At 39.3% G+C, this 25,264-nt stretch overlaps 1 protein-coding gene across 1 annotated transcript in view; it reads left to right on the top strand.

The window, feature by feature from the left end:
- The window catches only part of parp9 (poly(ADP-ribose) polymerase family member 9), a 34,793-nt gene extending 18,713 nt beyond the window's left edge, over positions 1-16,080 (top strand). The window contains 9 exon segments of the mRNA XM_069936224.1: positions 641-779; positions 1,017-1,076; positions 3,433-3,525; positions 4,781-5,146; positions 5,398-5,580; positions 9,615-9,766; positions 15,151-15,325; positions 15,633-15,895; positions 16,030-16,080. Coding sequence (XP_069792325.1) covers positions 641-779; positions 1,017-1,076; positions 3,433-3,525; positions 4,781-5,146; positions 5,398-5,580; positions 9,615-9,766; positions 15,151-15,325; positions 15,633-15,895; positions 16,030-16,080 — 1,482 coding nt within the window.
- The last annotated feature ends 9,184 nt before the right edge of the window (positions 16,081-25,264 follow it).

Here is a 25,264-nt window from a genome sequence, read left to right as displayed (position 1 = left end):
TAAGGGAAAGTGAAACACGGGGAAATGCAAGTTCTTATTCCTATTGATATCCAATAAGAAAGGGAGTCTAACGTGAATGAAAGTGGTTGAAGGAAAAGGCAGTGTAATCCAAATTAATTTAGCAACATGACTAATCCTTCACAAAGGGAGAGTTATAAACAGTGTGGTAACAGGCCTGTCGGCCCAACTCGTCCTTGTCAACCAAGTTTTCTACCTGAGCTAGTCACATTGGCTTGTGTTGGTCCATATCCCACGGAAACATTACTTCTCACGTTCCTGTCCACATATCTTTAAACACTGTTCTTGTATCCACCTCTACTGCTTCCTCTGAGATTTCATTCTATATATCCACCACCTTCAACATGAAAAAGGTACCCCACCAGATCCTTTTAAAATGTTTTCCCTCCACCCTTAAATCTACGGCGTCTAACTTAGACTCCTTTACTTGGGAAGTAGACAGTGACCATTCACCTTATCTATGCCGCTCTTTACTTTATGTACCTTCATAAGGTCTCCTCTCAGCCTCCTACCCACCAGGGGAAAAAATTCCCAGTCTATATATTGTGTTGTGAAAATATGAAACAATAATATTGCAATATTAAAATATGAAACTATTTTGAAAGCTGCGGCACTGCTGTAGATGTGGCAATGTCGGCTGCTGCTGGTATGGACCCAAGAGGTGCAAAGAGCGGAGACTCACCACCCAGTATTCTTCAACAGGGTCCTACTGTCCAGTCATTATGCTGATGACCCAATGCAGATTTCAACCAACCCCCGTAGTACAGGACTGACAATGTTTTTTTTCAACATTGGAGACTCCACATCGGTCCGTTATCAAGATGGCAGTGCTTGGCAGCCAAGTCCAAGAGGGTGGCAGAATCTTGGGGAGCAGTGGACTGGCACCAGGTACCAGAATGGGAGAACACCATTCCAATGAGCAGGAGAAGCCTGGGAGAAGACCACAGGGGTGGATCAGTGAAAGTCTCTGCAGTTGAAAGACTTGGACCATTCTGCAGGCTGCCTGCAGACTGCTGGAGACTGCCTCGTGGGAACAAAGATTCATGAGGATGTAGATGGTGAGCAGGGATCCTGAAAGGCCTCGGGCATTAATAGCTTCCACATTGTATTGGGGGTTCGGAACCAGTGGCCAAGAATGGTTTGACAGAGTATATAGATATGTTTTTTGGAGATAAATTGGGAAAGGTTTGTTAGAGTAGGTCACATACAAACACTTTAAAACAGATCTTATTTGAAATACTGGAGCTCTGCCCAATGCTAGACATATTGGGGCCTCTCACCTTTTGCAAGAGCTTTGAAGAGTGCTGAAGAGACTTCGCTAATGGACTGTTGTTTACAAAAGGTATCAGATGAAAGAGTATGTCGGAGCTGCTGCTGTCTGGAAGAGAGCTTGCTGTTGTAAGAGGGTCATGTGGTTTGCAAGCAGATAGTCAAACAGATTTTCTCTCAGAGAGTGAGAGAGACAACTGGCATGCTTATGGAAAGCCTAGTTGTAAGATGGCCTGGTCAAAGCCCTTGTAGTTTATACAAGAGGAGAGGACTAGCTGTCTAATGCTTCATTTGGAATAAGTGAAACAAAAAGGAACTCTGTGGTGAACTGAAAGGAAGAGGTTATCATCTGGAGAACCCTGATGGGGCAAGTTTCGTCAGCAAGACACTGGAGTGGCTGATGGAAGTACATCAGTTGTTGATGTCCTGGAACACAAAATCTCTCTCTGAAAACTGACAAGAACCTTCCTGAGCAGTAAGCATTTACCTTTCAAGAACCAAAGCCTGGTGAACTTTATAAATGTTAAATTCTGTGCACAGTATAAAAATTGCCTGCAACCAGTGAACTTGGAGCAATGAGAAGTGAGATTGGACTGTGAACCAAAGAACTTTTCTGAACTTACACACACATTACATACATGTACACTTAGAATTTGAAGGGGGTTAAGTTAGATTAAGTAAGTTAATAGAGATAAGTTAAAATTTGATTCATGTTTCATGTTTAAAGATAATTAAAAGCAACTTTTGTTTAAGTAACCATTTGTCTTAGTGAATATCTATTGCTGCTGGGGCTTAGGGTCCTCTGGGCTGGTAACAAGGGTAACTGATACCTGGAGCTCGAGAAGATTGGTAAGAACTTTTCCACAAGTGGAGAAGTGCAGGAGGCAGTGGCATTGGAGAAAATAGTGGGATCCACTAACACTCGATGAGTCCAAATGGATTTTCTTTTGCTTCTTTTTCTCTTCTTTGTGAGGGTGCTGGACTAGTGGCACCTCTTTGGGTGCATTTGCAAGCAAACAAAAGTCAAAGTTTGTGTATTTCTACACATGCCAATACACTAAGGAACTATGAATCTTGTAATTCAAACCCTGCAGCCTAGAAAAGAACCTTGTCAATATTTTCTACATCTTTTCCAGCCTAAAAACATTTTACCTACAGTTGGGTGATGAAAAATGTAGATGATACTTTCCAAATGACTTGTACAGTTGTAACATGATGTCCTAACTCCTGTGCTCAATGCCCTGACTGATGAAGGCAACCATGCCAAACACTTCTTCACCACCTTATCGCAACTTTCAGAGAACTATGTACATGTACCCTGAGTCTCTCTGTTGCTTCATTACTGAGTAACATCTTCCCTAGTTTAATTCTCAGAATGTCCAAGTTGAATTCTGCCTGCTATTCTTCAGCCCATATCTCCAGTCGATCCTGATCTAGTTGTATTCTTAATTAACGATCTTCACTGTCCACTCAACCACAATTATGGTCTCATCTACAAACGTACTTGCCATTATCTGTACTGTCACCCAAATTGATAATGTGGATGACAAATAGTGGACCCAATTCTAATCCATGCAGGGCATCACTGGACACAGACTTCCAATCTGAAAAACAACGCTCCACTACCATCCTCTCTCTCCTTTATTCAATTGGCTAGATCACTCTAGATCTTTTCACTAGCCTCCAAAGTCCATTTAGATGATGCTTACCATTCTGCCCTAATCAGTCTTCTTGGTCTATCCCTAATCTGTCCTTTTCAAAGGCTGGTACATCCTGTCATTCAGAAGTCCCTTTAGTAACTTACCCAGTGCTGGTGTTAGGCTCACGGGCCTATAATTATTCCCTGGCTGCATCTGGTGCTCTACATCAGAGAGACTGGGTGCAAATTGGGAGATTGCTTCACTGAGCACCTTTGCTCTGTCTGCTACAGTGACAGAGACCTTTCAGTTCTGTGTCACACTCCGACACTCACATGTCTGTCAATGGACTTATGCACTGTCCCATCAAGACCCCCGACAAATTGGAGGAACAACACCTGATTTTCCAACTGGGCACTCTCCAGGCAGATGGCATTAATTCCAACTTTTCCATTTTCTGCTAACCTGCTCCCCTCTTCCCCCTCCCCCCTTCCATTCCCCTTTCCAGTTCTCCCACCTCCCCTCCCTTCAACTAGCCATCCCATCTCCAGAGCAGAGACTGGAATTGGAGCAAACAACAACCTGCCGGAGAAACTCTGCTGTAAAGTCTTGATGAAGCCTCAAACATGACTAATCTTCTTCTCCCTTTGATGCTGCTTGACCTCAGAGTTCCACCAGCAGATTTTCTTTTGCTCAAGTCTTCCAGGATATGGTAAAAGCCAACTAAAAGTGACCTTCCCTATGCTAAAATATATATCCTGTTGATTATCTGAAGGGATGACTTGCTTGTTACAACAATGAAATGTTCTTGTGTAAGTGTTAGGATCACCATTGAATCATATTCATTGATCCATTCATCTGAGATAATTACCATCCTCCCTCCAATCCCAATATATAATGTTCTACAAGCCCATTTTGCTGGCACATCTGACTTCTATCTGTCATGCGTCTTCCCACTCTATCTAGGGGTGGAGCTCAATGGTATTGAGAAGAGACCCTGGATGCACTTTGCATTCAGCCCCTTGTCTTTATGCCAGCCTGTTCAGTTGAATAAGAATAGGAAAAATAAGAGGAGGTAAATTGTTTCATTAATTTTTTAAAATATCTTTTTTTTAAATAAATGTCAAGGTGTATAGCATTTTAATCAGATTGTTTTCTTTTAAAATATGTGTTTATTGCCTTTAAATATCCATGATTATAGATATTTAAACAATCCAATGGTCTAGGAGTAGTTTGGGATTGGGGGTCACAGGATGTGCTACATGAGGCCCATTTGCTGCTTGTGACCCATTGTACTTAATGCATAATTTCCTGATCGGGGTTAATAAAGTTGGATGTTAGATGGGTGGACAATGAAGCTAATATGATCCACCAGAATATTTCATGACCTTTTATTAGGATTGATTAACATGTGCACTTAAGCACTTGTAAGTAAATATGGAGGTAGAGAAATGAGAGAGGCAAGTAGAATAGAGTCTGTGAAGAGTTAATGTCAAGAGGCCAAAAGGAAATGACAGTTGGTTAACTAAAGGAACATAAAATGGGTCCACAGAAGTATGAAAGTGAATTGAAGAATTATTACCAGTAGCCATTATCTGGAACAAAATAGAGGCAATTGAAATTTTCAGCTTATGTCTAGCAGACTGTAATGTGTCCACATGAATATCAATGTTCTTCAAGCCTGTGCCAAGCCTCATTCGAACTGTGTCAGCAACAGGATATCGAGGTAGAAGTGGACGTTTTATTAGCCCAAAGGAATTGGATTTGAATTTCCTAAGTACATTAAGAAGCCTTAGAGCAAAAATGTTTTTCAGTTTCATTCTATTAAATTTTTTGTGGTGTTTTTTTTTATTTAGATTCAATGTCTTTCAACCTTGAACAGGAAGAAAGAACTGAACGACTCATTAAGCTTTGTGGTAAAGATTACACTATTCTGGAATGCGCACATTTTTGGATCTATAACTCATATCAAGAGTATTTTATCATAGAAAATAAAAACATCATTTACTTCTCTGAGTCTGAATTCCAAATCTTATCAGCCCTTCAAAACAAAAAAGAGATAACTATGGAAGAAACAATAAATGAAAAGAATGCATTCATTGAACTCAATGGACCCCATTTTGAGATTGTGCATGTGGTACTTCATATAGAACTTTTTCTTAGCAAATTACAGGAGAAAATGGTACATTTGGAAGAAATTGAACCCCTGCAGTCTGTGGTACAAACTGGGAGATTGCTTCACTGAGCACCTTTGCTCTGTCTGCTACAGTGACAGAGACCTTCTAGTAGTCAACCATTTCAGTTCTGTGTCACACTCCGACACTCACATGTCTGTCAATGGCCTTATGCACTGTCCCATCAAGACCCCCGACAAATTGGAGGAACAACACCTGATTTTCCAACTGGGCTCTCTCCAGGCAGATGGCATTAATTCCAACTTTTCCATTTTCCATCTTCAACAGAAGATCAAACAAATTCATACAATGCAATGAAGATCAGACAAATCAATACAATGAAAACTTCCTTATAAAAAAAGCTTTCATAGATAATAAAAAAATGTTGATTATTGAAGTGAATGCTATTGAGCAGATAGTGTATTTACATAGATTTTTGGCATTGAATGATCAAAGGGATGAATTTAAAATTAAAAGACTTGGTGAGTAAATTAAGTTCTTTATTGAAACCTTGTTTTGCAACCTGGTTAAATGTATTACATAGAATCAAATAATATCATCAATATTTTAGATTGTGTTGGTTTAATGCATAATTATGCAAGCCTTTGAGTAATCCAGAAGCTAGATCTGATGCAGAATTATTCAACTTCCTTGTACTTTATACAATGCCTGACATAATTTTTCCCTTCAAGCTGTATGAGCTTTTGATATCGACCTCAAATTAATTTAATCCATGCCAAGCAATACGTGTGAATGAATCATTATTATTTATTTTCAGAATAAGTCTCTGTAACTCTGGTACAAAAATATTTTTGCTTTTTTTTCCAAATAATTACCATTAACATTCGAAAGTATATTTAAAAGCATGGACATTCTTCACCTCAGGAACCTGCAGATTTAAGGTTCTTTCCAGAGTTTTGGTCACTATTACTTACACACCAAAATGTAATCATATTTTGTTCCCTGCTCACAGGATTGGAAATCCCACTGATTCCACTCTGAAAGAGGCTAATTCAGATTCTGTTTTCATATTCTGAAACATATTATTCACTTTAGAGAGGTCTAGTAATGTATACGTTATTTTAATAAAAAAGGATCTAGATTCTCATTTATGCTCATATTTTGTGTTTATTACTACATCTGTGAAGAAGTAAATCAATTCACATCTGCATCAGTAAATAAAAATCAAATGCATTTCAGATGCTCAAAATCAGAAATAAAACCAGAAAATGCAAGAAACACTCACTGATCCTTTTTCTGAATCTTTGACCTGAAACATCCTATTTTTTTTTCCCCACTGATGCTGCCAAATCAGTTGAATGGTTCCAGCATTTTTTTCTAGCTTTATTTTTTTACTTCTCTGGCAGATGTTCAATATACCTTCCTTTATTTTTCTAATCTCTGTGATTTTTTTTGGGTAATGCATTGTTTCACGCAACTTTTCTTCTGCACTGGCTTAATTTTGCATGCTCTTTCCTACTTCCACTGTCAAGAAGACTACCCTAGCTGCTGCATTCTCCGTGTAAGTGCAGATTCCTTGGCTTGATATCTCCTCATGCGACTATCAGTTCATTGTTCGATAATGGCCCTGGATGGTGGCTTGAGGAGATTTTTTTTCTGTATCAAAAATGTTTTTGGTTCTGTCATCTATCTCAATAGAACACTAAATGTCTACCTCGAACAAATCCAGAAATGCTGAAAGAATTCAGCCAGTGACAAGAGAAAGCAGGTAACATTTCGGTCAAATAATCCTGCTTGATTTTGTTTCAAATTCCAGCATCTCAACTTTTAAGTGTTTCTACCTTGTGTTTAAATGAAACTTAAACTTTAGATTTGCTTTTTGTTCCTGATATTATTTTGTGTTGCAGCACTTTTGAGATGATTCTTTTCCAATGGTTAACTTTAATCAATATAGTTTACCTTTATAAAGAAATAAAGGGGTTTATAATGAAAAATAAATATGTTCAGACTGTGTCTGTGAACTTATTGAGCTGAAATTTTCTGCCTGTGGCCAGCAGATCTGAGGGATCTGACACAGACAGGCACACACAGTTTGGTATTTGTGGAATTGACAGGTAACATTGCTAGTCTCCATTGCTAGTTTGGATGGGATTTTTATTACTAAACAACAGTCTATTGGCAATTAAACTAAGATTTACTGCAGCTGAAATTGGCCCAAGACATACTGAGGAAATTGTATTTCAAAATTTAATGAACTAAAATTCAATTGATCAGATATTCTCCTTGAAATAGCCAATAAGCCTTCTATACATATGCAAAGAAATTGCATTTGGAGCCTACTTTTCCCAAGTTTTCTAATAGTTGCCTGGTTTTTATGTTACCATCAAGTGGAATAAGTAGATAGGCGAAATTTAAATTTGTTTTGGATCAACTACGACTTAGAGCACAGAAATATAGTTATAATAAGTCTTTATTGGGTCAGTGGAAGATTATGGGAGAAGCTGTGATGACAGTCTCCCTGATGGACAGAACACACCAAACATAATACACAACTAGAAACAGAGACAATGACTGATAATTTACAAATACTCCTCTGCTTTTATTAAGGACAAATGCTTTGGCTCATCCCATTTGTACCAATGGATGTGTTTTTAAACAACCTGTACAGACTAAGTTCAGAGATATATTTAACCTTTAATTAATTTTAATTTAATTTAGAGGCACAGCATAATGACAGGGTCTTCCTGTGCAGTCTGAATACATCAATTAATCTACGAACCCTGTACATTTTTGGGGAGTGGGAGGAAACCCACAGGGAGAATGTGCAAACTCATTACACACAACACCGGATTTGAACCCAGGTCACTGGCCCTGTAATAGCATTCCACTAACTGCTATGCTAGTTGTGCCACACTGCACGGTAACTATTAAACTTTTGGACAAGTATCCAATTATACCTAATAGTTACACACCATAATATTATAGAGTACATAATTAAAGCTTCAACCCATACAATTAGCAGTTTCAAACACACAATATAGTCAAAGCAAATCTCTTTTTTTTTCTTTGGCTTGGCTTCGCGGACGAAGATTTATGGAGGGGGTAAATGTCCACGTCAGCTGCAGGCTCGTTTGTGGCTGACAATTCCGATGCGGGACAGGCAGACACGGTTGCAGCGGTTGCAGGGGAAAATTGGTTGGTTGGGGTTGGGTGTTGGGTTTTTCCTCCTTTGTCTTTTGTCAGTGAGGTGGGCTCTGCGGTCTTCTTCAAAGGAGGTTGCTGCCCGCCGAACTGTGAGGTGCCAAGATGCACGGTTTGAGGCGATATCAGCCCACTGGCGGTGGTCAATGTGGCAGGCAGCAAGAGATTTCTTTAGGCAATCCTTGTACCTCTTCTTTGGTGCACCTCTGACACGATGGCCAGTGGAGAGCTCGCCATATAACACGATCTTGGGAAGGCGATGGACCTCCATTCTGGAGACGTGACCTACCCAGCGCAGTTGGATCTTCAACAGCATGGATTCGATGCTGTCGGCCTCTGCCATCTCGAGTACATCGATATTAGGGATGAAGTCGCTCCAATGAATGTTGAGGATGGAGCGGAGACAACGCTGGTGGAAGCGTTCTTGGAGCCGTAGGTGATGCCGGTAGAGGACCCATGATTCGGAGCCGAACAGGAGTGTGGATATGACAACGGCTCTGTATACGCTTATCTTTGTGAGGTTTTTCAGTTGGTTGTTTTTCCAGACTCTTTTGTGTAGTCTTCCAAAGGCACTATTTGCCTTGGCGAGTCTGTTGTCTATCTCGTTGTCGATCCTTGCATCTGATGAAATGGTGCAGCCGAGATAGGTAAACTGGTTGACCGTTTTGAGTTTTGTGTGCCCGATGGAGATGTGGGGGGACTGGTAGTCATGGTGGGGAGCTGGCTGATGGAGGACCTCTGTTTTCTTCAGGCTGACTTCCAGGCCAAACATTTTGGCAGTTTCCGCAAAACAGGACGTCAAGCACTGAAGAGCTGGCTCTGAATGTGCAACTAAAGCGGCATCGTCTGCAAAGAGTAGTTCACGGACAAGTTGTTCTTGTGTCTTGGTGTGAGCTTGCAGGCGCCTCAGATTGAAGAGACTGCCATCCGTGCGGTACCGGATGTAAACAGAATTACATTGAGATCAGTGCTTGCACATTCTGAAGGGTTAACTTCCTTAGTGCCTCCCACACTGAACTAAGAACTAAAGACAATACCCAACAATAATAAGCTTAAAGGTTTATTTGACCATTGGCATTATTCTTTGGTTTATTGATCCCCACTTAGTTATAGTATTTGATAGAGCACTTTAATTGTCAGGCAATTTTCATTAAAGAGCCACACAATTCATGCCCTCTTATGCCACTCTCCTCTGCCTCTTCCCCATATGAAGAATGTCAAAGTATGTGTGATTCTGTGTGTAAATATATCAAACCCATGGCATAAAAATATGAGAAAGTTAATGTTTTCATCAAATATATAGAGACATATATCAAGATAGATGTTTATTAATCTTTTTAATCTTTTTTCTTAGTTCAGGGAAGTCGTGATTACTTGAAAGAAATACCAAGTTATTGGGGCCCAATTGATAGTTCAGTTTTTAAGAAAATACCAATGGAAATTACCAGAGAAGAATTTAAAAAACGAATCAAGACATTTGAAGACGCAGGTCTAACAATTTTGAAGGTAAATATAGTTGGGTTTCAGAAATATTTTTAAACTTTGAATACTTTGATCAACAAGACCTTCAGTTTAACTGTGCTATCTCAAATATTAACTTTATTGTCTTTCCATTTAACATCAAACTATTTCTTAAATGCCGCTTTAGTTGCCCATTCAGAGCCAGCTCTTCAGCGCTTGACGTCCTGCTTTGCGGAAACTGCCAAAATGTTTGGCCTGGAAGTCAGCCTGAAGAAAACTGAGGTCCTCCATCAGCCAGCTCCCCACCATGACTACCAGCCCCCCCCACATCTCCATCGGGCACACAAAACTCAAAACGGTCAACCAGTTTACCTATCTCGGCTGCACCATTTCATCAGATGCAAGGATCGACAATGAGATAGACAACAGACTCGCCAAGGCAAATAGTGCCTTTGGAAGACTACACAAAAGAGTCTGGAAAAACAACCAACTGAAAAACCTCACAAAGATAAGCGTATACAGAGCCGTTGTCATACCCACACTCCTGTTCGGCTCCGAATCATGGGTCCTCTACCGGCACCACCTACGGCTCCTAGAACGCTTCCACCAGCGTTGTCTCCACTCCATCCTCAACATCCATTGGAGCGCTTTCATCCCTAACGTCGAAGTACTCGAGATGGCAGAGGTCAACAGCATCGAGTCCACGCTGCTGAAGATCCAGCTGCGCTGGATGGGTCACGTCTCCAGAATGGAGGACCATCGCCTTCCCAAGATCGTGTTATATGGCGAGCTCTCCACTGGCCACCGTGACAGAGGTGCACGAAAGAAAAGGTACAAGGACTGCCTAAAGAAATCTCTTGGTGCCTGCCACATTGACCACCACCAGTGGGCTGATATCGCCTCAAACCGTGCATCTTGGCGCCTCACAGTTTGGCGGGCAGCAACCTCCTTTGAAGAAGACCGCAGAGCCCACCTCACTGACACAAGGCAAAGGAGGAAAAACCCAACACCCAACCCCAACCAACCAATTTTCCCCTGTAGCCGCTGCAACCGTGTCTGCCTGTCCCGCATCGGACTTGTCAGCCACAAACGAGCCTGCAGCTGACGTGGACTTTTACCCCCTCCATAAATCTTCGTCCGCGAAGCCAAGCCTAAGAAAATTTCTTAAATTTAGTATTCTGACTCAGTCATCCTCATGACCACTCTCCACTGAATACCTACCGTAAAAAAAAACCCTCTTTATAGGCTTGGAATTCTGCACTTTCACTTTTTTATTTGAAATGTGCAACTGGTGCATGACATCTTCTTACCAGAAATAGTGATGTATTCATGACTTATTTTCTGAGTTGTTTAACCGGAAACTGTCAGGCTGGGAAGTTGGGGTTGGCTCTACAGCAAGCTTTTAAATGTATTTTGCCCCCTCCATCTGCTGCCCCCTCCATCGTTGTCAGACATAATCAATGCAGTACCTACAAACTGAAGAAGGCACTGCAGCTCCTTTTATCTGCTTGTTAGAAACCTTCAGTGATCATTCAGGAGACCCTAACTACTATTATTAACATATCTCTTTGCCATTCCATTATTTGGCAAACTCCAATAAATCAATATCATTGAAGCACAGAAATGCTGGAGGAACTTAAATGGTCTCATAGTTTCTGTACCTCCTATGGATGCTGCGAGACCGGCTACATTCCTCCAGCATTTCTGCCTTTTCATTACAATCACGGTGCCTGCAGACTTTGGTGTTTCACTCCAATAAATCATTATACATGTTTCATTGCAGAACCCATGACCTATTTTCTACTGCCCATCTGAGTGCTTGTATTTCACCAGCACAATTGTAATTATGGAGTCTAAAATGGCCCTAACTCCTTTAACATTTATTTTTCAGATGGAATGGGGGAAAGAGTGGTTTGAATAAATTTGATCATTTTGTTCCAAGGAGTTTAGACATTTAATTAACCAGAGAATTCTGTATTAGTCTAAACTGCCAGTTTAGATTAATTATATACTCAATTAGATATTGAGATATTTGCAGTATGATTAGGATTATACAGCACTGAAACAGGCCATTCAGCCCAATGCCTATGCTGTCCAGTAGTAGCCCTTTCATATAACTCCATCTTCCAGCACTTGATCCATAACCCTCTATTCTTAAGAGGGTGAAGTGCTCAACTGGACACTTCTCAAATGCCGTCAGCAGCCCAAGTTCAACTATTCTTTTAGGCAGTGAATTCAGTACTTACCATTCTCTGGGTGAAGAAGGTCCTCCTTGTTTCCCTTACAAATCTCTTACCTTAAATCTATGTCCTTTAGTTTTATCCATTTCCCTCATTCCATCTGAAAAATAAATGTTAAAGGAGTTAGGGCCATTTTAGACTCCATAATTACAATTGTGCTGGTGAGATGGGCAGAAGTAGAAAATAGGTCATGGGTTCTGCAATGAAACATGTATAATGATTTATTGGAGTGAAACACCAAAGTCTGCAGGCACTGTGATTGTAATGAAAAGGCAGAAATGCTGGAGGAACGTAGCCGGTCTCGCAGCATCCATAGGAGGTACAGACACTATGAGACCATTTAAGTTCCTCCAGCATTTCTGTGCTTCAATGATATTGATTTATTGGAGTTTGCCAAATAATGGAATGGCAAAGAGATATGTTAATAATAGTAGTTAGGGTCTCCTGAATGATCACTGAAGGTTTCTAACAAGCAGATAAAAGGAGCTGCAGTGCATTCTTCAGTTTCTGATATTGAGAAATGTTTCCTGCTGTCTACCCGATATTTATCAGAGTTAACTAATATAAAGATTGAGCAGATGAGGGAAATGGCAAATAAAGTCATGGATTCATAGAATTTCAGCATTTAGACTTTATGGACAGACAAAAGAAAATAATTAAAAGCTAACAGAATGCTAAATCTATAATTCTGGAATACAGAGAAGTAATGACATTGCTATACAAAGTCATTTTTTGACCATATCTAAAGTAATGTTAGCAGTAAGTGTGAGGAAGATTTTTGAAGTAGTAGATCTTGTAAAATTATACCCTACTCCCTAAATTACTAAGGGAGATTTTGACAACCAAAGTCACAGCCCCTTGAATGTAAATATTAAATTGTGATCTGATAGAAATTTTCCAAGATATTATGTGAAAATGATTGGGTCAATGGAACAATTTTGCTGGTTGTGGAATCTGGGATGGGGGGATATAGTCTAAAATTTAAAGCAAGTCTCTGAGGTGTGATTAAGGAACAAATGTAGATGCGGAGCACCAAACCAATGGGAAATGACACAAGGCCAATTGTTCATTTTAAATCTGAGATTTATGACTTTTGTTAAGCAAACTTATTAAAGAGATGGTGAAAAAGCAGATACAGTGAATTATTCTTCACATCTGCCCTTAAATCAAAATTATGCAGTGCACCCCACCTGAAATTAGTGAAATGGAACAAATGGTCTGGATAGGGAAAACACCCAAATTTATAACAAAAATGTACTATGCTCTCCAGAGTGAAAGTGCAAAACCAGGGTTACAGAGGTCAAGGGAAAGATGGGAGTTGGACTTGGGTGTGGTGATTTCAGAAAGAAGCTGGTCAGACTGGTGTAAGGACAGCAAATCTAAATTATAAATGCAAGGTATGGATTGGTTCAGTATAATTCTTTTACACTAATTTTATCTTACCACATAGAAGTTACACAGATCAAAAACAGAAATATCAGAGATGTGTTTCAGATGTAGGTCTGAGACAGAAACTTTTCCACATGCTACATGGTCATGCGTGAAGGAGAGGCCATTTTGTCAAGACATTACAAAAAGATTAACCAGGATTACAGGAGTAGTTTTCATGGGTGAACCAGAGCTATACCTGCTCGATAATTTTATGGAAATAAGCAACATATTGAATAAATATCAAATTTCATTTATTAAAAATAGCACTGGCTGGAGCAAAAAAAATGTATCGCGATCACTTGGAAGTCTGACCACCCACAACTTATAGTACGAAGGACTGCAGAAATGAACAGCTGTCTACCTATGGAAAAAAATATCACATATAACTTAAAGAATACATATGACACTTTTCCAAAGATCTGGGAGCCAATCCTGGACCACATAGGGGGCCAAATACAGTAATAAAACAGAAAAAGGACTATATATTTTACTATTATGCATTATCTAAACATGGTTTCCCCGATTGTATTCTATATATTTAAAAGATATGTAAACTCTGATGGCGTGCGGATCTGTATGTATGGAAAAGGGGAGGGAGGGAGGGACTGTTTTGTTTTTGTTGTTTTTAAGAAAATGTTTAATATATTGTGATATTGAAGATTTTATTAAGTATATTTTTGAAAAAAGTAAAATAAAATATTCATAAAGATATATGCAGTTGCTTGAAATCGAAAAACAGAAAATGCTGAAACCCCCTATTACTCAGGCAGTATCTGTGAAAAGCTGCATTGTACTTTATGCCCACTGTGCACTCTCCTCTATATCTGAGAGACCCAATAGAGACTGGGAGGCTTTGTGGAGAACTGTGTACAGATTTCAGGGTCAATTATGGGCTTCGCGCTATTTGTCCATGAAATTCTCATTGCTCTTCAGGTCTATCTGTCTGTGACCTCCTGCATTGTAAAAATGAGAACTTGAGGAGCAGATATGGACACATTCCAGATTCAATATTAAACAACAGCATATACAGTATATTGGCTGAGATAGGAATCATACCAGCCACTGCTTACAATGGTAGTTTTAGTGGGCGTGGCTTGCGTTCATGTGATTGTTGCAGCTCTCATACTTTTGAAATTCATCATATTTGGCCAAAACTCTGGACAACTCTGTTTAAAACGACCCCAGAATTTCTACCTAAAATGTTGGTTTTGAGGAATACCCTTTGAACAAGATGACCCACTAACCTGGCACACTCACAAGATTATCATTTAAAAGTTTAAGTTTTATTTGGATGTTTTAAAGTTAACCACTGTTGGTTCCTGTAACAGACCATTTAAAGCTTATACAGAACCAACAGCGTTCGAACCTGGCAATTGGACCCCGCAGATGAGCATTGAGACTTCGCTGATAACTAAAAGGATGTCGGAGCTGGCAGGAAGATGGTGGTGGTGTTGTGACTTCATCGGTCAAGGTAGGAATTTTAGACTCTTTGTATGGGACAATGGTCCCATAGGTGAAAATTTTAAGTTTTGGATCATCCGATGCAATGGCATATATGGTAACTTAATATCCATATTGATACTCCAATCAAAACGAATTTGCATACTTCCTTGGAATTATAGAAAGAGTAAGCCATGTGATTAACATGATATTGCTCAATCACAACAGTGATTGCTCATTTAAATTTCTATTTTAATATGGATCCATACTTGGAGAATGTAAAATCCCAATATTAATAAGAATGTTGCTCTAATACAGATTGAACAAATCCAAAATCCTGTCTTGTGGGCTTATTACTTAAATACTAAAGAAAAGAATAAAGAGATTCTGCAAACATCTGGAGAGGTAACCACCTTGTATCATGCCATTCCAAGCTATTTCTGCAACTTCGTCTGCAGAATTGGATTTCAGGAAACGTATTCAGCTGAACATGGTAATTATATTTCATTCTATCGTGAAACTTAATAATATCCTCAAATAGAGTAGCCAATTATTGCAATTGCTTGTTACTTTATACTTGCTCTCATACTTTGAGATTGAGACAACACTTTGCTGTGGAAGGGGTGTGAGAACAGGCAATCCTGCCCTGTAACCAGCATACTTTAAAATGAAGAGCAAGGTGAGTCAAAATTGTGCTTACAGACCTTTCCTACTCAGTCCACTGCTGGTTGAAAATAATATATTGTGCGATAGGACTAAAGATTGTCCACAATTAATTTATATATGTTTTAAATTTATAGATAAGAAATATGGTGATGGTATCTACTTCAAAAGCAACTTGAAAAATCTCATGAAAGGTATCAATATCTTTGGGAAAATAATTCACATCTTTGAAGCTGAAGTGTTCATTGGCAGTTGTCACAGAGGATCCACACCACATAATTCACAACTTTGAAAAGATTATGATTGTTTTGAGTATGAAGAGAGTATTGCAAAAAGTATGGATTCATCCAAAACCTTTGTTATTCTTAACAATGCTCGAGCTTATCCTCATTATCTGATTGTACGCTGATTAAGCACTTGATTTAACTACTACATATTGTGACAATCATTTTCAGCTCCTACTCGATAAACTTTTTAACACACTAATATCTATGGTTGTCAGACTGCTCAAAATTCCTTCATCACTAAATACAGGTCATTCTGAGCAAACATAAGGCAATGCTGGCTATTGCTCTATTTGAATAAGTCAAAACACCCTGAAATGCTGGATGGAACTCAGCCAGTCTTTTCAGCAATCACAAAAAGCCAAGATATATCGCTGACGTTTCGTGCGTGAGCCTTTCTTCAAAGAATAAGCAGAATGAGCCAGAAGCAGGAAATCTCAGAATTCAGACAATGCCGGCTGGGGGAAGGATTCCAGACAACAAAAGGTGTTAATTGGATATAATAAAGAACGAGGACAAAATTGATCATGTTTGTGAGAAAAGAAGGGAGAGCTAGGGCAAGGTGGCGGGAAAGAATTTTGGGGGTGGGGTGGGGGTGGTTTAATGAAAGTCAGAGAAGTCAATATTAATCCCGTCTGGTTGCACAGGACCCAGTTGGAAGATGATCCTCCAATTTACGGGTGGTCTCAGCCTGGCAGTGCACGAGACCATGGAAATGTCAGCAAAGGAATGGGATGGGGAACACTGGAGATCCACGCTATTGTGGCGACTCAACAATGCGATCTCCCAGCCTGCGTCTGATGTAGAGGAGACCACAACAGGAGCACCGGATGCAGATTCACAAATGAAATGTTGCTTGTCTGTTTGGGGCCCCGAATGGTAGTGAGGGAGGAAATGTGGGCACAAGTGGAGCATTTCTGCAGTCACAGGGGTAGGTCTCAAGGGGATGATTGGTGGGGAGGGAGGAGTGGACATGGGAGTCATGGAGGCAGTAGTCCTTGCGGAAGGCAAAGGGGGAGGAGAGGAGAATATGTGTCGTGTCGGGATCATGTAATAGATGGCAGAAATGGCAGAGGAGGATGTATTGTTGGATGTGGAGGCTAGTGGGGTGGTAGGTGAGAAGAGGAATCGTGTCCTTGTTGTACATGGGGGTGGAGGGGGCCAGGGCAGATGTGTGGGTAATGGAGGTTAAGTGGATGAATGCTGAGTTGGTGGTAGAGGGAAAGCCACATTGTTTGAAGGAGGACATCTCTGATAATCTGGCATGGAGGTTCTTGTCTTAGGTGCAGATATGACAGAGATGGAGGAATTGAGAGAATGGGGCTGAGTGGGAGAATGGATAAGGTCATGTTTAAATGGTGGGACTGGCCTGATGGGCTGAATACCCTATTTCTGTTCCTATGTCTTGTTGTCTTTTAGTTTATTTTTTTTAGGAAAAGCTAGAATTTGTTGCCCATTTCCAATTTCTGGAGAAGGTGCCAGCTTCTTGAAACATATTGGTCCTTTTGGTGAAGATGATAATGAAATGTTGTTCTGTTGTGAGAACTAGAATTAAAGACCCAGCAAGATTGAATGGATGGGGTAATGTTTCCAAGTCTGGATAATGGTGCAACTTGGAGAGAAAAGAGATGATACTGATTTGATACATCTTCTCCAAGAGGTCATGGACTTTGGTGGTTCTATTGGTGTATCACAGGCATATAACTGCAAAGAAATTTATGGGAAGTACCTATTGGAGTCATGGTGTTCGGGTGATGTAATTAATGTTTAGGGTCCTAGATAATGGCAAGCTTGAGTGTTTTTTGGAGCTGGACTCATTTAGTCAAGTGTTCTATCACAGTCCTGTTTTGAGTCTTGCAAACAATGGAAATGCTTTGGGTATCAGGAAGATGATGTTGGGGAATTCAGTGATGGTAATGCTATTGAATTTCAAGGATACAATTAGAGCCAGAAAGCAGTGAACATCTGGAATTTGCTACCACTGGCACTATGGAGGCTAAGTCATTGGGTATACTAAAAGCAGAGATGGGTAGGTATCTGAATAGTCAGTGTATCTAAGGTGGGGAGAAGGCAGGGGTGTGGGGTTGAGTGGGAAAATGGATCAGGACAGGATTGAAGGGTGGAGCAGATCTGATGGGCTGAATGGCCTACTTTTGCTTCGATATCTTATGTTTTTTTTCCCACTGGTAGGTAAAACTAGAATAAGAGAACATAGATTCATGATTTGGGGAATAGATTTACTGCTTCCAGAAAGTAATGAATCTGCAGAATTCTCTGCCCAAAGAATTTAAGTTTGGACATACAGCACACTAACACCCTTCTGGTCCACAAGCCTGTGCTGCCAAAATCCACCAATTAACCTACATCTCCCATTTGACCGACAACCTCCGTACATATTGAAAGGTGGGAAGAAACTGGAGCACCTGGGGGAGACCCACTCAGACACCAGGAGAATATCCAAACTCCCTGTAGTGCGTGTCGAAAGAACCAAAGACTTGTTGATCCAAATGAAGGCTTTTATTAACTAGAAGACTGGAGCCGTATCACAAGTAGGTTGACCAGTCCAGAATGACCTGGTCTGGCTAGGAGCAATCCTTTAAGTCCTGCTAGTAGGTGTGGCTACACTCTCAGCCCATCACAGTCATCCTACACTACCATCTGTACATAGGTACATAGACACATTGGTGATAAATCTGTACTATCACATTCCCTACAGTCCCGGATTTGAATCTGGCACTGTAATAGTGTAGTTGAAACCAACATACTAATCGTGCTGCCCTAGACACAAAGAGATTTTTGAAATAAGGGTGGGTAAGTGGAGCTGTGTCCACAGCCAGATCACTCATTAAAGGAAACTTGATGGGCCAGGTGGCCTGCTTCTAGTTTTTATGCGATTAGCTTCTTTGATGATGGGAATCTCAGCACCATAGACTTTTGATCTGATCAGTTGTTGTTGGATTTGCTAAGTTTGGGTGTGAGCAATAATGTCCTCCTATGTTTCAAACTGCAAACTTGGGATTTAATTTTCCTCCAGTGCTGTTTTTGACGTGACCTTCTGCACTTTGTTGGGCAGAGATGAGGTCCTGGAATGATTGGACTGGTAAAGTGAAGAATTTGCGAGGTCATGTTTTGTGCCTTATCCTTCTGATGATCATGGATCTTCAGTTTTGAGTTTTCAAACCTTTATTTCGTCTATCCCACTTTACACAATTGTAGTGCCGAACAGCAATGTGAAATGTTCTCAGTGTGAAGATGTGAATTGTTTTCACGAGAATTATGCATTAGTATTTTCAAGGACAGTTGGATCTAGAAAAGGATAGACTGGGGACGAAGTCAAGGAAGCTTTTCCCTCGGGTCGGTTTATCACTGCTAAATGCAATCTTAACAACATACTATTTTAGGTCTTTGCAAACTTAGTCTGTGGTGGTGCTATGACAGTCTGATCCCACTGTCCAGATAGGAGAAGAAGCACAAGAATACACACAGAACCATAGAGCATACAAAACACATTTAAGACACACTAGTGAGGGATATTGATATCAGATAGACCACATCACCTTTGTCAATATCCAATATCATTTGAAGAACAGAGAAACAGTGCAGTATTTAAGGCATTTTCTGGCAGCATATCTCTATGAATTTGTTTGAGGTTCATTGTTACAAGTTCTGGTTTAACACGTGTCATTGTGTGTAAGAAGTGGAAATGATTGACGGCAGTCATTCACATGTTCAAGTTAATTTGAATAGATTTCATTTCTTAAATACAAACGAGTTAATGCCTAGGAGGTCTGGGTCCAATAAACTTAACAACTGTGTTTTGTACACCTGAGATTTAGACTTTAATTTATCACGCGGATATTTATCAGTCTGGGGAAATAACTGAATCTTTAAGAAATTCAAAGGTGGGGGGGGGGGGGGCATGGCAAGATGGTGCAAGGAACAGACGTGCCTTCCAGTCCTCTCCTGACTCTAACTTATTGTTTTGTCTTTAAGTGCCCGTTAAAACTTTTTTAAAAAGTTTATAAATAGTATGAGGTGTTGAATTAACATCTAATGGTACATTTGTTAAAAAAAAAGTAAAAGGAAACATCAACAGATTGTTAAAAAATTATATTTTCCAAAATTATCTGAGCCTGCTTGTTTACAAAAATCCACGACTCAGCGTGAAATGGATCCAGGAAAACAAGCGAAGAATTCGGCCTTGGAGCTCCGTTCTGATTCCGTACGTCTTTCTGAAGGTCGTTTTCAGCTGCCTTTAGAACAAAGGGCTGGCCAGATGGCAGTATTTCAAACAACGTCTACTGAGACTTTGACTGCTGAATTAGCTGGGGCGCCACCAGCTGGAGAGTTAAAGAGTTGTTATTTGACTGCTATACCACCAGTTATAACAGCTCTTCCAGATACTGATGTAACGAAGCTTTTAAAGGAGGTTTGGATCAAAGATAACCCAGATCATCAGCCTCCTGATACTTCTGGGGGGTCTGTGGCAGGGGCTCTTACACGGAGTCAAACTGCAAGAAAAGCTACTAAATTAAAAGAAGGGATAGAAGGTCCTCTGATTCCACAAGAACAGCAGAATCCCACCATGTCTGGATCTACTGATGTTGATATACTTTTCAAGAGTCTTGAACATAAGATATTTTCTTCAATGATGCATTTAGGTGATTCTATGAATAATTTTACTTCTAAGATTAATGCATTGGTGGATGTCAATACTCAACAGATGGCTGATTATGGAGTTTTTAAAGTTGAAACTATTGAAAGACTTGCGATGTGTGATCAAGGATTATCTGATGTACAAGAACAATTGCAAGATGTGAATAAAACAATTGAAACGTTACAGATTCAGAATAAAAATTTAGCAAAAAAGGTTGATTTTTTGGAGAACCAATCCAGACGGAATAATGTGAAAATTGTCGGCTTGCCAGAAGGCATAGAAGGGCCAGATCCAAGAAAATTTTTCACTGAATGGATTCCACAAGTGTTGGGACAAGATAAGTTTTCTGAAGGTTTAATATTGGAACGGGCTCATAGAGCTTTGAGAAGGAGACCTTTTTCAGGACAGAATCCAAGACCTGTTCTGGTTCGCTGTTTAAATGACTGTGATAGAGACTATTTTACGTATGGCTATTAGAAATGCACAGCAAAACAAATCTCCTTTGATGGTTCAGAGTAATCGTGTTTTCTTCTATCCGGATTTGAGTCAGGAAATTATGTTTCAACGACGTGAATTTAATTCTGTGAAAGAATTATTGTGGAAAAAAGGATATAAGGCAACATTTAGATACCCTGCGGTACTGAAGATTTTTCAGGATGGATATCAACCAAAGTTCTTTGATAATCCTAAAGAAGCTATGGATTTTGATCAGTCTTTACCAATTATGCAATTCCAGGAACAGCATAGTCCTCCACGGTCTCCAAAGAGGGCAGAACTGCAAGAAGGGAATTTGATTTCTGGAAGAAATGGAAGAAACGGTGGTCACAATGGCAAAGGAAACTCATTTAATAGATAAGGAACATTTGAAACTCAAACGTGAATGGGTTGGGCACGTTTTTTATTCTTTGTTTAATTCTAAGGCAAAAGGTGTGGCAATTTTGGTACATAAGAATCTACCATTTTAGTTACAACGTGAAGAGAAAAATGGTGGAAGATTATTAAAATTAAATTGTACAATCTTTAATGAGGCATGGACTTTGCTTAATGTTTATGCTCCTAATGTTGAGGATACAGCTTCAACATTCAGGTATTCTGCGGTACTGAAGATTTTTTAGGATGGAAATTAGCCAAAATTCTTTGACAATCCTAAAGAGGTTATGGACTTTGCTCATTCTCTACCAATCATGTAGTTTCAGGAACGATGTAGTCCTTCAAGGTCTCCAAAGAGAGTAGAGATGTAAGGTGGTATCCAGATTTTTAAAAGAAATGGAAGCAATGGTGATCGAAGTGGTAACATTGATTTAAAAAAATAAATCTTTTTTTTTTTTTGAAAAGAGTTTAAATAGTTTAAATAATGATGATAGTTTAAAGAAATGGGAGTTGGGAGAGGGAACTGGGTGGGCACTAGTTTCCAGAAGTCACAGCTACCTGTGAGTTATCTCACACCCAATATTTTGGGGGAGTTACCACTTTGGGCGGTTTAAACAGGAGGAGGTAGTTGTGACCTCCGACCTGTTTTTTTTTCTTTTTAATTTTTGGGTTAAGAAGTGAAGGTTTTTTAAAATTATTTTTAAAAAAATAAATAATAATAATTTTTTTTTAACTCTTTTTGTTTTGATTGTAATTAAGAGGGAATTAGGAGGTTTTTTTTCTCTCCTTTTTTCTCTTTTTTGGGTTTTTTTTTCTTTTTTCTTTCTTTTTTAAGAGGATGATGTCACAGAAGATAAGTCAAAAATTGAGGATGTTGAATTAGATGAAGAGGAAGATGAGGGGAAAGGTGATAAGAAGAAGAAGAAAATTAAGTACAAATACATTGAGGGAGAAGAGTTTAATAAAATTAAGTTAATTTTGATAGAGAATTTTGAAGATGTTATAAATGAAGAATATGGAGAATTTTATAAGAGTTTGAAGTTTTTTTTTCTTTTTTTTATATAAGGGGAGGGGAAGGTAATAAAAAGTTTATCAGACTGTTTTTCTAAGGGATGTTTTTGTTCTCTCGATGAATTATAAAGGAAACTTGGTATTAATGGAAATTCTGTATTTATGTATTATTATGATTTTTTGTATAACAGATATGTGGTTGATATATGATTTTAATATTTGAATTTAGTTTTAAAGTGGATTTCATTTGTTAAATACATGAATTATGTTTGATTTAAATATATGTTTAAGGGTATTATTTTAGTATTGATATTTTTTTGTTAGTAATTTTTTATTTATTTATTTTTTGTTGTTAAGTTTTATCCTTTTTTTGAAAGTGGGTTTTTTTCTATTTTATTTGCAACATTGTTAATTAATTCTTCACTCTTTATTTTGGGGGGAGGGTTGGATTAATTTTAAATTAGATGATTAATGTTGTGTTATAATTATTGGGGGGGGGGTTAATTTGTGTAGCTTAATGATGTAGTATTCTAATTTTTATTATCTTATTTTTTATTATTTCTTTAAATGTAATTTTTATTTTATTCATGTCATAAAATTTTAAATAAAGTTTAAAAAAAAAGAAATTCAAAGGAAATATTTGCTGAAGTTCAAAGGGAGAGATATAGTTTATTACAGAGGGAAGTCTTTAGGCCATTTCATGTCAGGCCTCTGCCTGGAGGCTGGCTACAAGAGCAGATCGAAAACTTAAAACTTGCCTTTCAGACAGCAGGCCTAAAAGGCAGCTTCAGTGTCACATTCATATCGAGAAGCCCCTCATAGCACCCTCCGGAGCCAAGGCAACTGGTGCAGTAGCCCCACCTGTCACAAATATGCAACAGAGAAATGGCTGTCTTCCCTACCTATAATCCCCCACGCAGCTGGAACCGCTCTGTGGTCCCTGGAACAGTTCCAGCTGCGTGGGGAATTATGGGTAGGGAAGACGGCCATTGCTCTGCTGCATTTTGAGCCGCAGAGAACAGCCCATAAGGCAAAAATGGCCCGGTGAGGCTATCACAGCCTACACCGGCTGCCCCTGATGGCTCCCCAATGGCCCCTGCTGGCTCCCACCTGGTCGTGGCCCCTACATTGAGGGGATCATGGAGGGAGAGGGGTGAGTGGGGAGATGGCATCATCAGCCCGCCTCAAACCAGCTGCTTGCAGCAGCTGTACTTTCAGGTCAGGCAGCAGAGCGCAGCACTCCGCCGATTATCCTTCCCCGAGAAGGGCTGGAATTGCCTCCTTGGAGCCAGCTATGGCGAATTCAGAATGGTATGTCTTTAGCCGTAAGGGCGAAGAACCTCTGCCTTAACATGGGTGTTTTCCCTGCTTGAAAGTGCCTTTTTCCTTCTGTAGTGATCTTGACAGATCGATCAGTCAGTTGTTAAATCAATTGGGAACAGGTTCTGTCAGATCGCTCTAAACTCCCGTAAACTTGTTGAACAATTCATTTAGAAAGTGGCTTTGAATAATTATTTTAAATTCTAATTTAGCTTTTCTGTAGAAAACCCAGTGTCTGCTTTCAGTGAAAATGTGGTTTTTCCTAACACAGCTAGGCAATTCTGTATTTTACTTAATAATTGTCATTTTTGGATGGCTCAAAATACAAACTTTCACAGTGCAATCGTGGCTGTAGAAGGAGGGATTCTGGACAAAACATGATTTTGAAATGAATTATCAAAGAATATTTAGTGACTATTTCCTCTAGCTGAAGATTTTACCACAAGGGCAGATGGACCTGCTGTGTTGTTCTTGGATTAAAATAAATGTCCTCAGTCATTCTGTTGTACATTTTTAGAATTCCCTAACCTAGATAAGTGTGTATGCTCAGTCATTTGAGCATATTCATGATTGAGATGAATAGATACTCAGGAATTCAAAGGATGAGATGAAACAGGAATGTGGCTTTGAGGAGCAAGATTAGCCATAATTTTAATGAATGATGGTCCAGTTCTATTCTAGTTTCTGCTTCTAATATTCTTAATACTTATTAATCTAGCAATTCAATTTAGTTACAGGGTCAAATTCTCCAACAAAAACTCAATTATCTGTATCCTTGGCTCATAACTGTGGGTGATTAAATTTCTCCTAACCTGTGATGCTTTATTAAATATTTATAATGCAATTAGTATGGGTTGAAACATGCCACTGTGTGAATTATCCTGAGACAGAAGTTACCTGTGAACAGTGAGTAGAACCTACAATGGATCCCACAGTTCTGCTCCTGGGCAGCACTGGTGATCTTTGGACTATTTAAGCCGTTAAAGGTCTTGAATGCTTTTAAATGCGTCTCATGTTCAGAAGAAAATCTACCCCATTCAAATCAGTGGCAGGGTGGTCTTGGTTGGTATAAAGCTGATAGGTGACTGCATTCGCCCTCCAGTTCAACATATCTGAGCTATGCTCCTGGACTCAGCCAAGTTCAGTGACAGAACAGGACACTTGCCCTACATTTCCAAATGCTTCCAGTTTGGAATTTAAATGCAAGAAATTTTAAAATTCTAAACATTATCAAAAGCAGTTAATGTTGGCACAATTTAGTATGAACTTGTAAGATTAATCTCTTATTTTTAACTCGAAAAATGGTTTTTGATAGACAAACTATACTTTGGTATTGCTATACAAGAAGGATGGAAACCCTCAAACCCACATGATCAGTGGCTACATTCCTCAGGCCATTAAATGTGCTCGATTCAGAAGTTAAACATTCTAGGTAAACAAAAATTGGCTGAATAAGAATTTACAGTTGACATTATTCAAGGGAATAATTGGAACGTGGAAATGAATAACTGGGGTGTATGACATGGAAATGAGAAAAATATACATTCAAATTAATCACTATTTGCCTCTGTAATGTAATATTTCCAAGTTTGCTGATAAGCTGAAATATGAGAAGTGAGGTTCAAAT

The sequence above is a fragment of the Narcine bancroftii genome, chromosome 4 (assembly GCF_036971445.1).
Source record: "Narcine bancroftii isolate sNarBan1 chromosome 4, sNarBan1.hap1, whole genome shotgun sequence".
In the NCBI taxonomy this organism is placed as follows: Eukaryota; Metazoa; Chordata; class Chondrichthyes; order Torpediniformes; family Narcinidae; genus Narcine; species Narcine bancroftii.
Note: the sequence above shows the minus strand (reverse complement) of the source record. Positions and strands in the feature narration are given on the sequence as shown.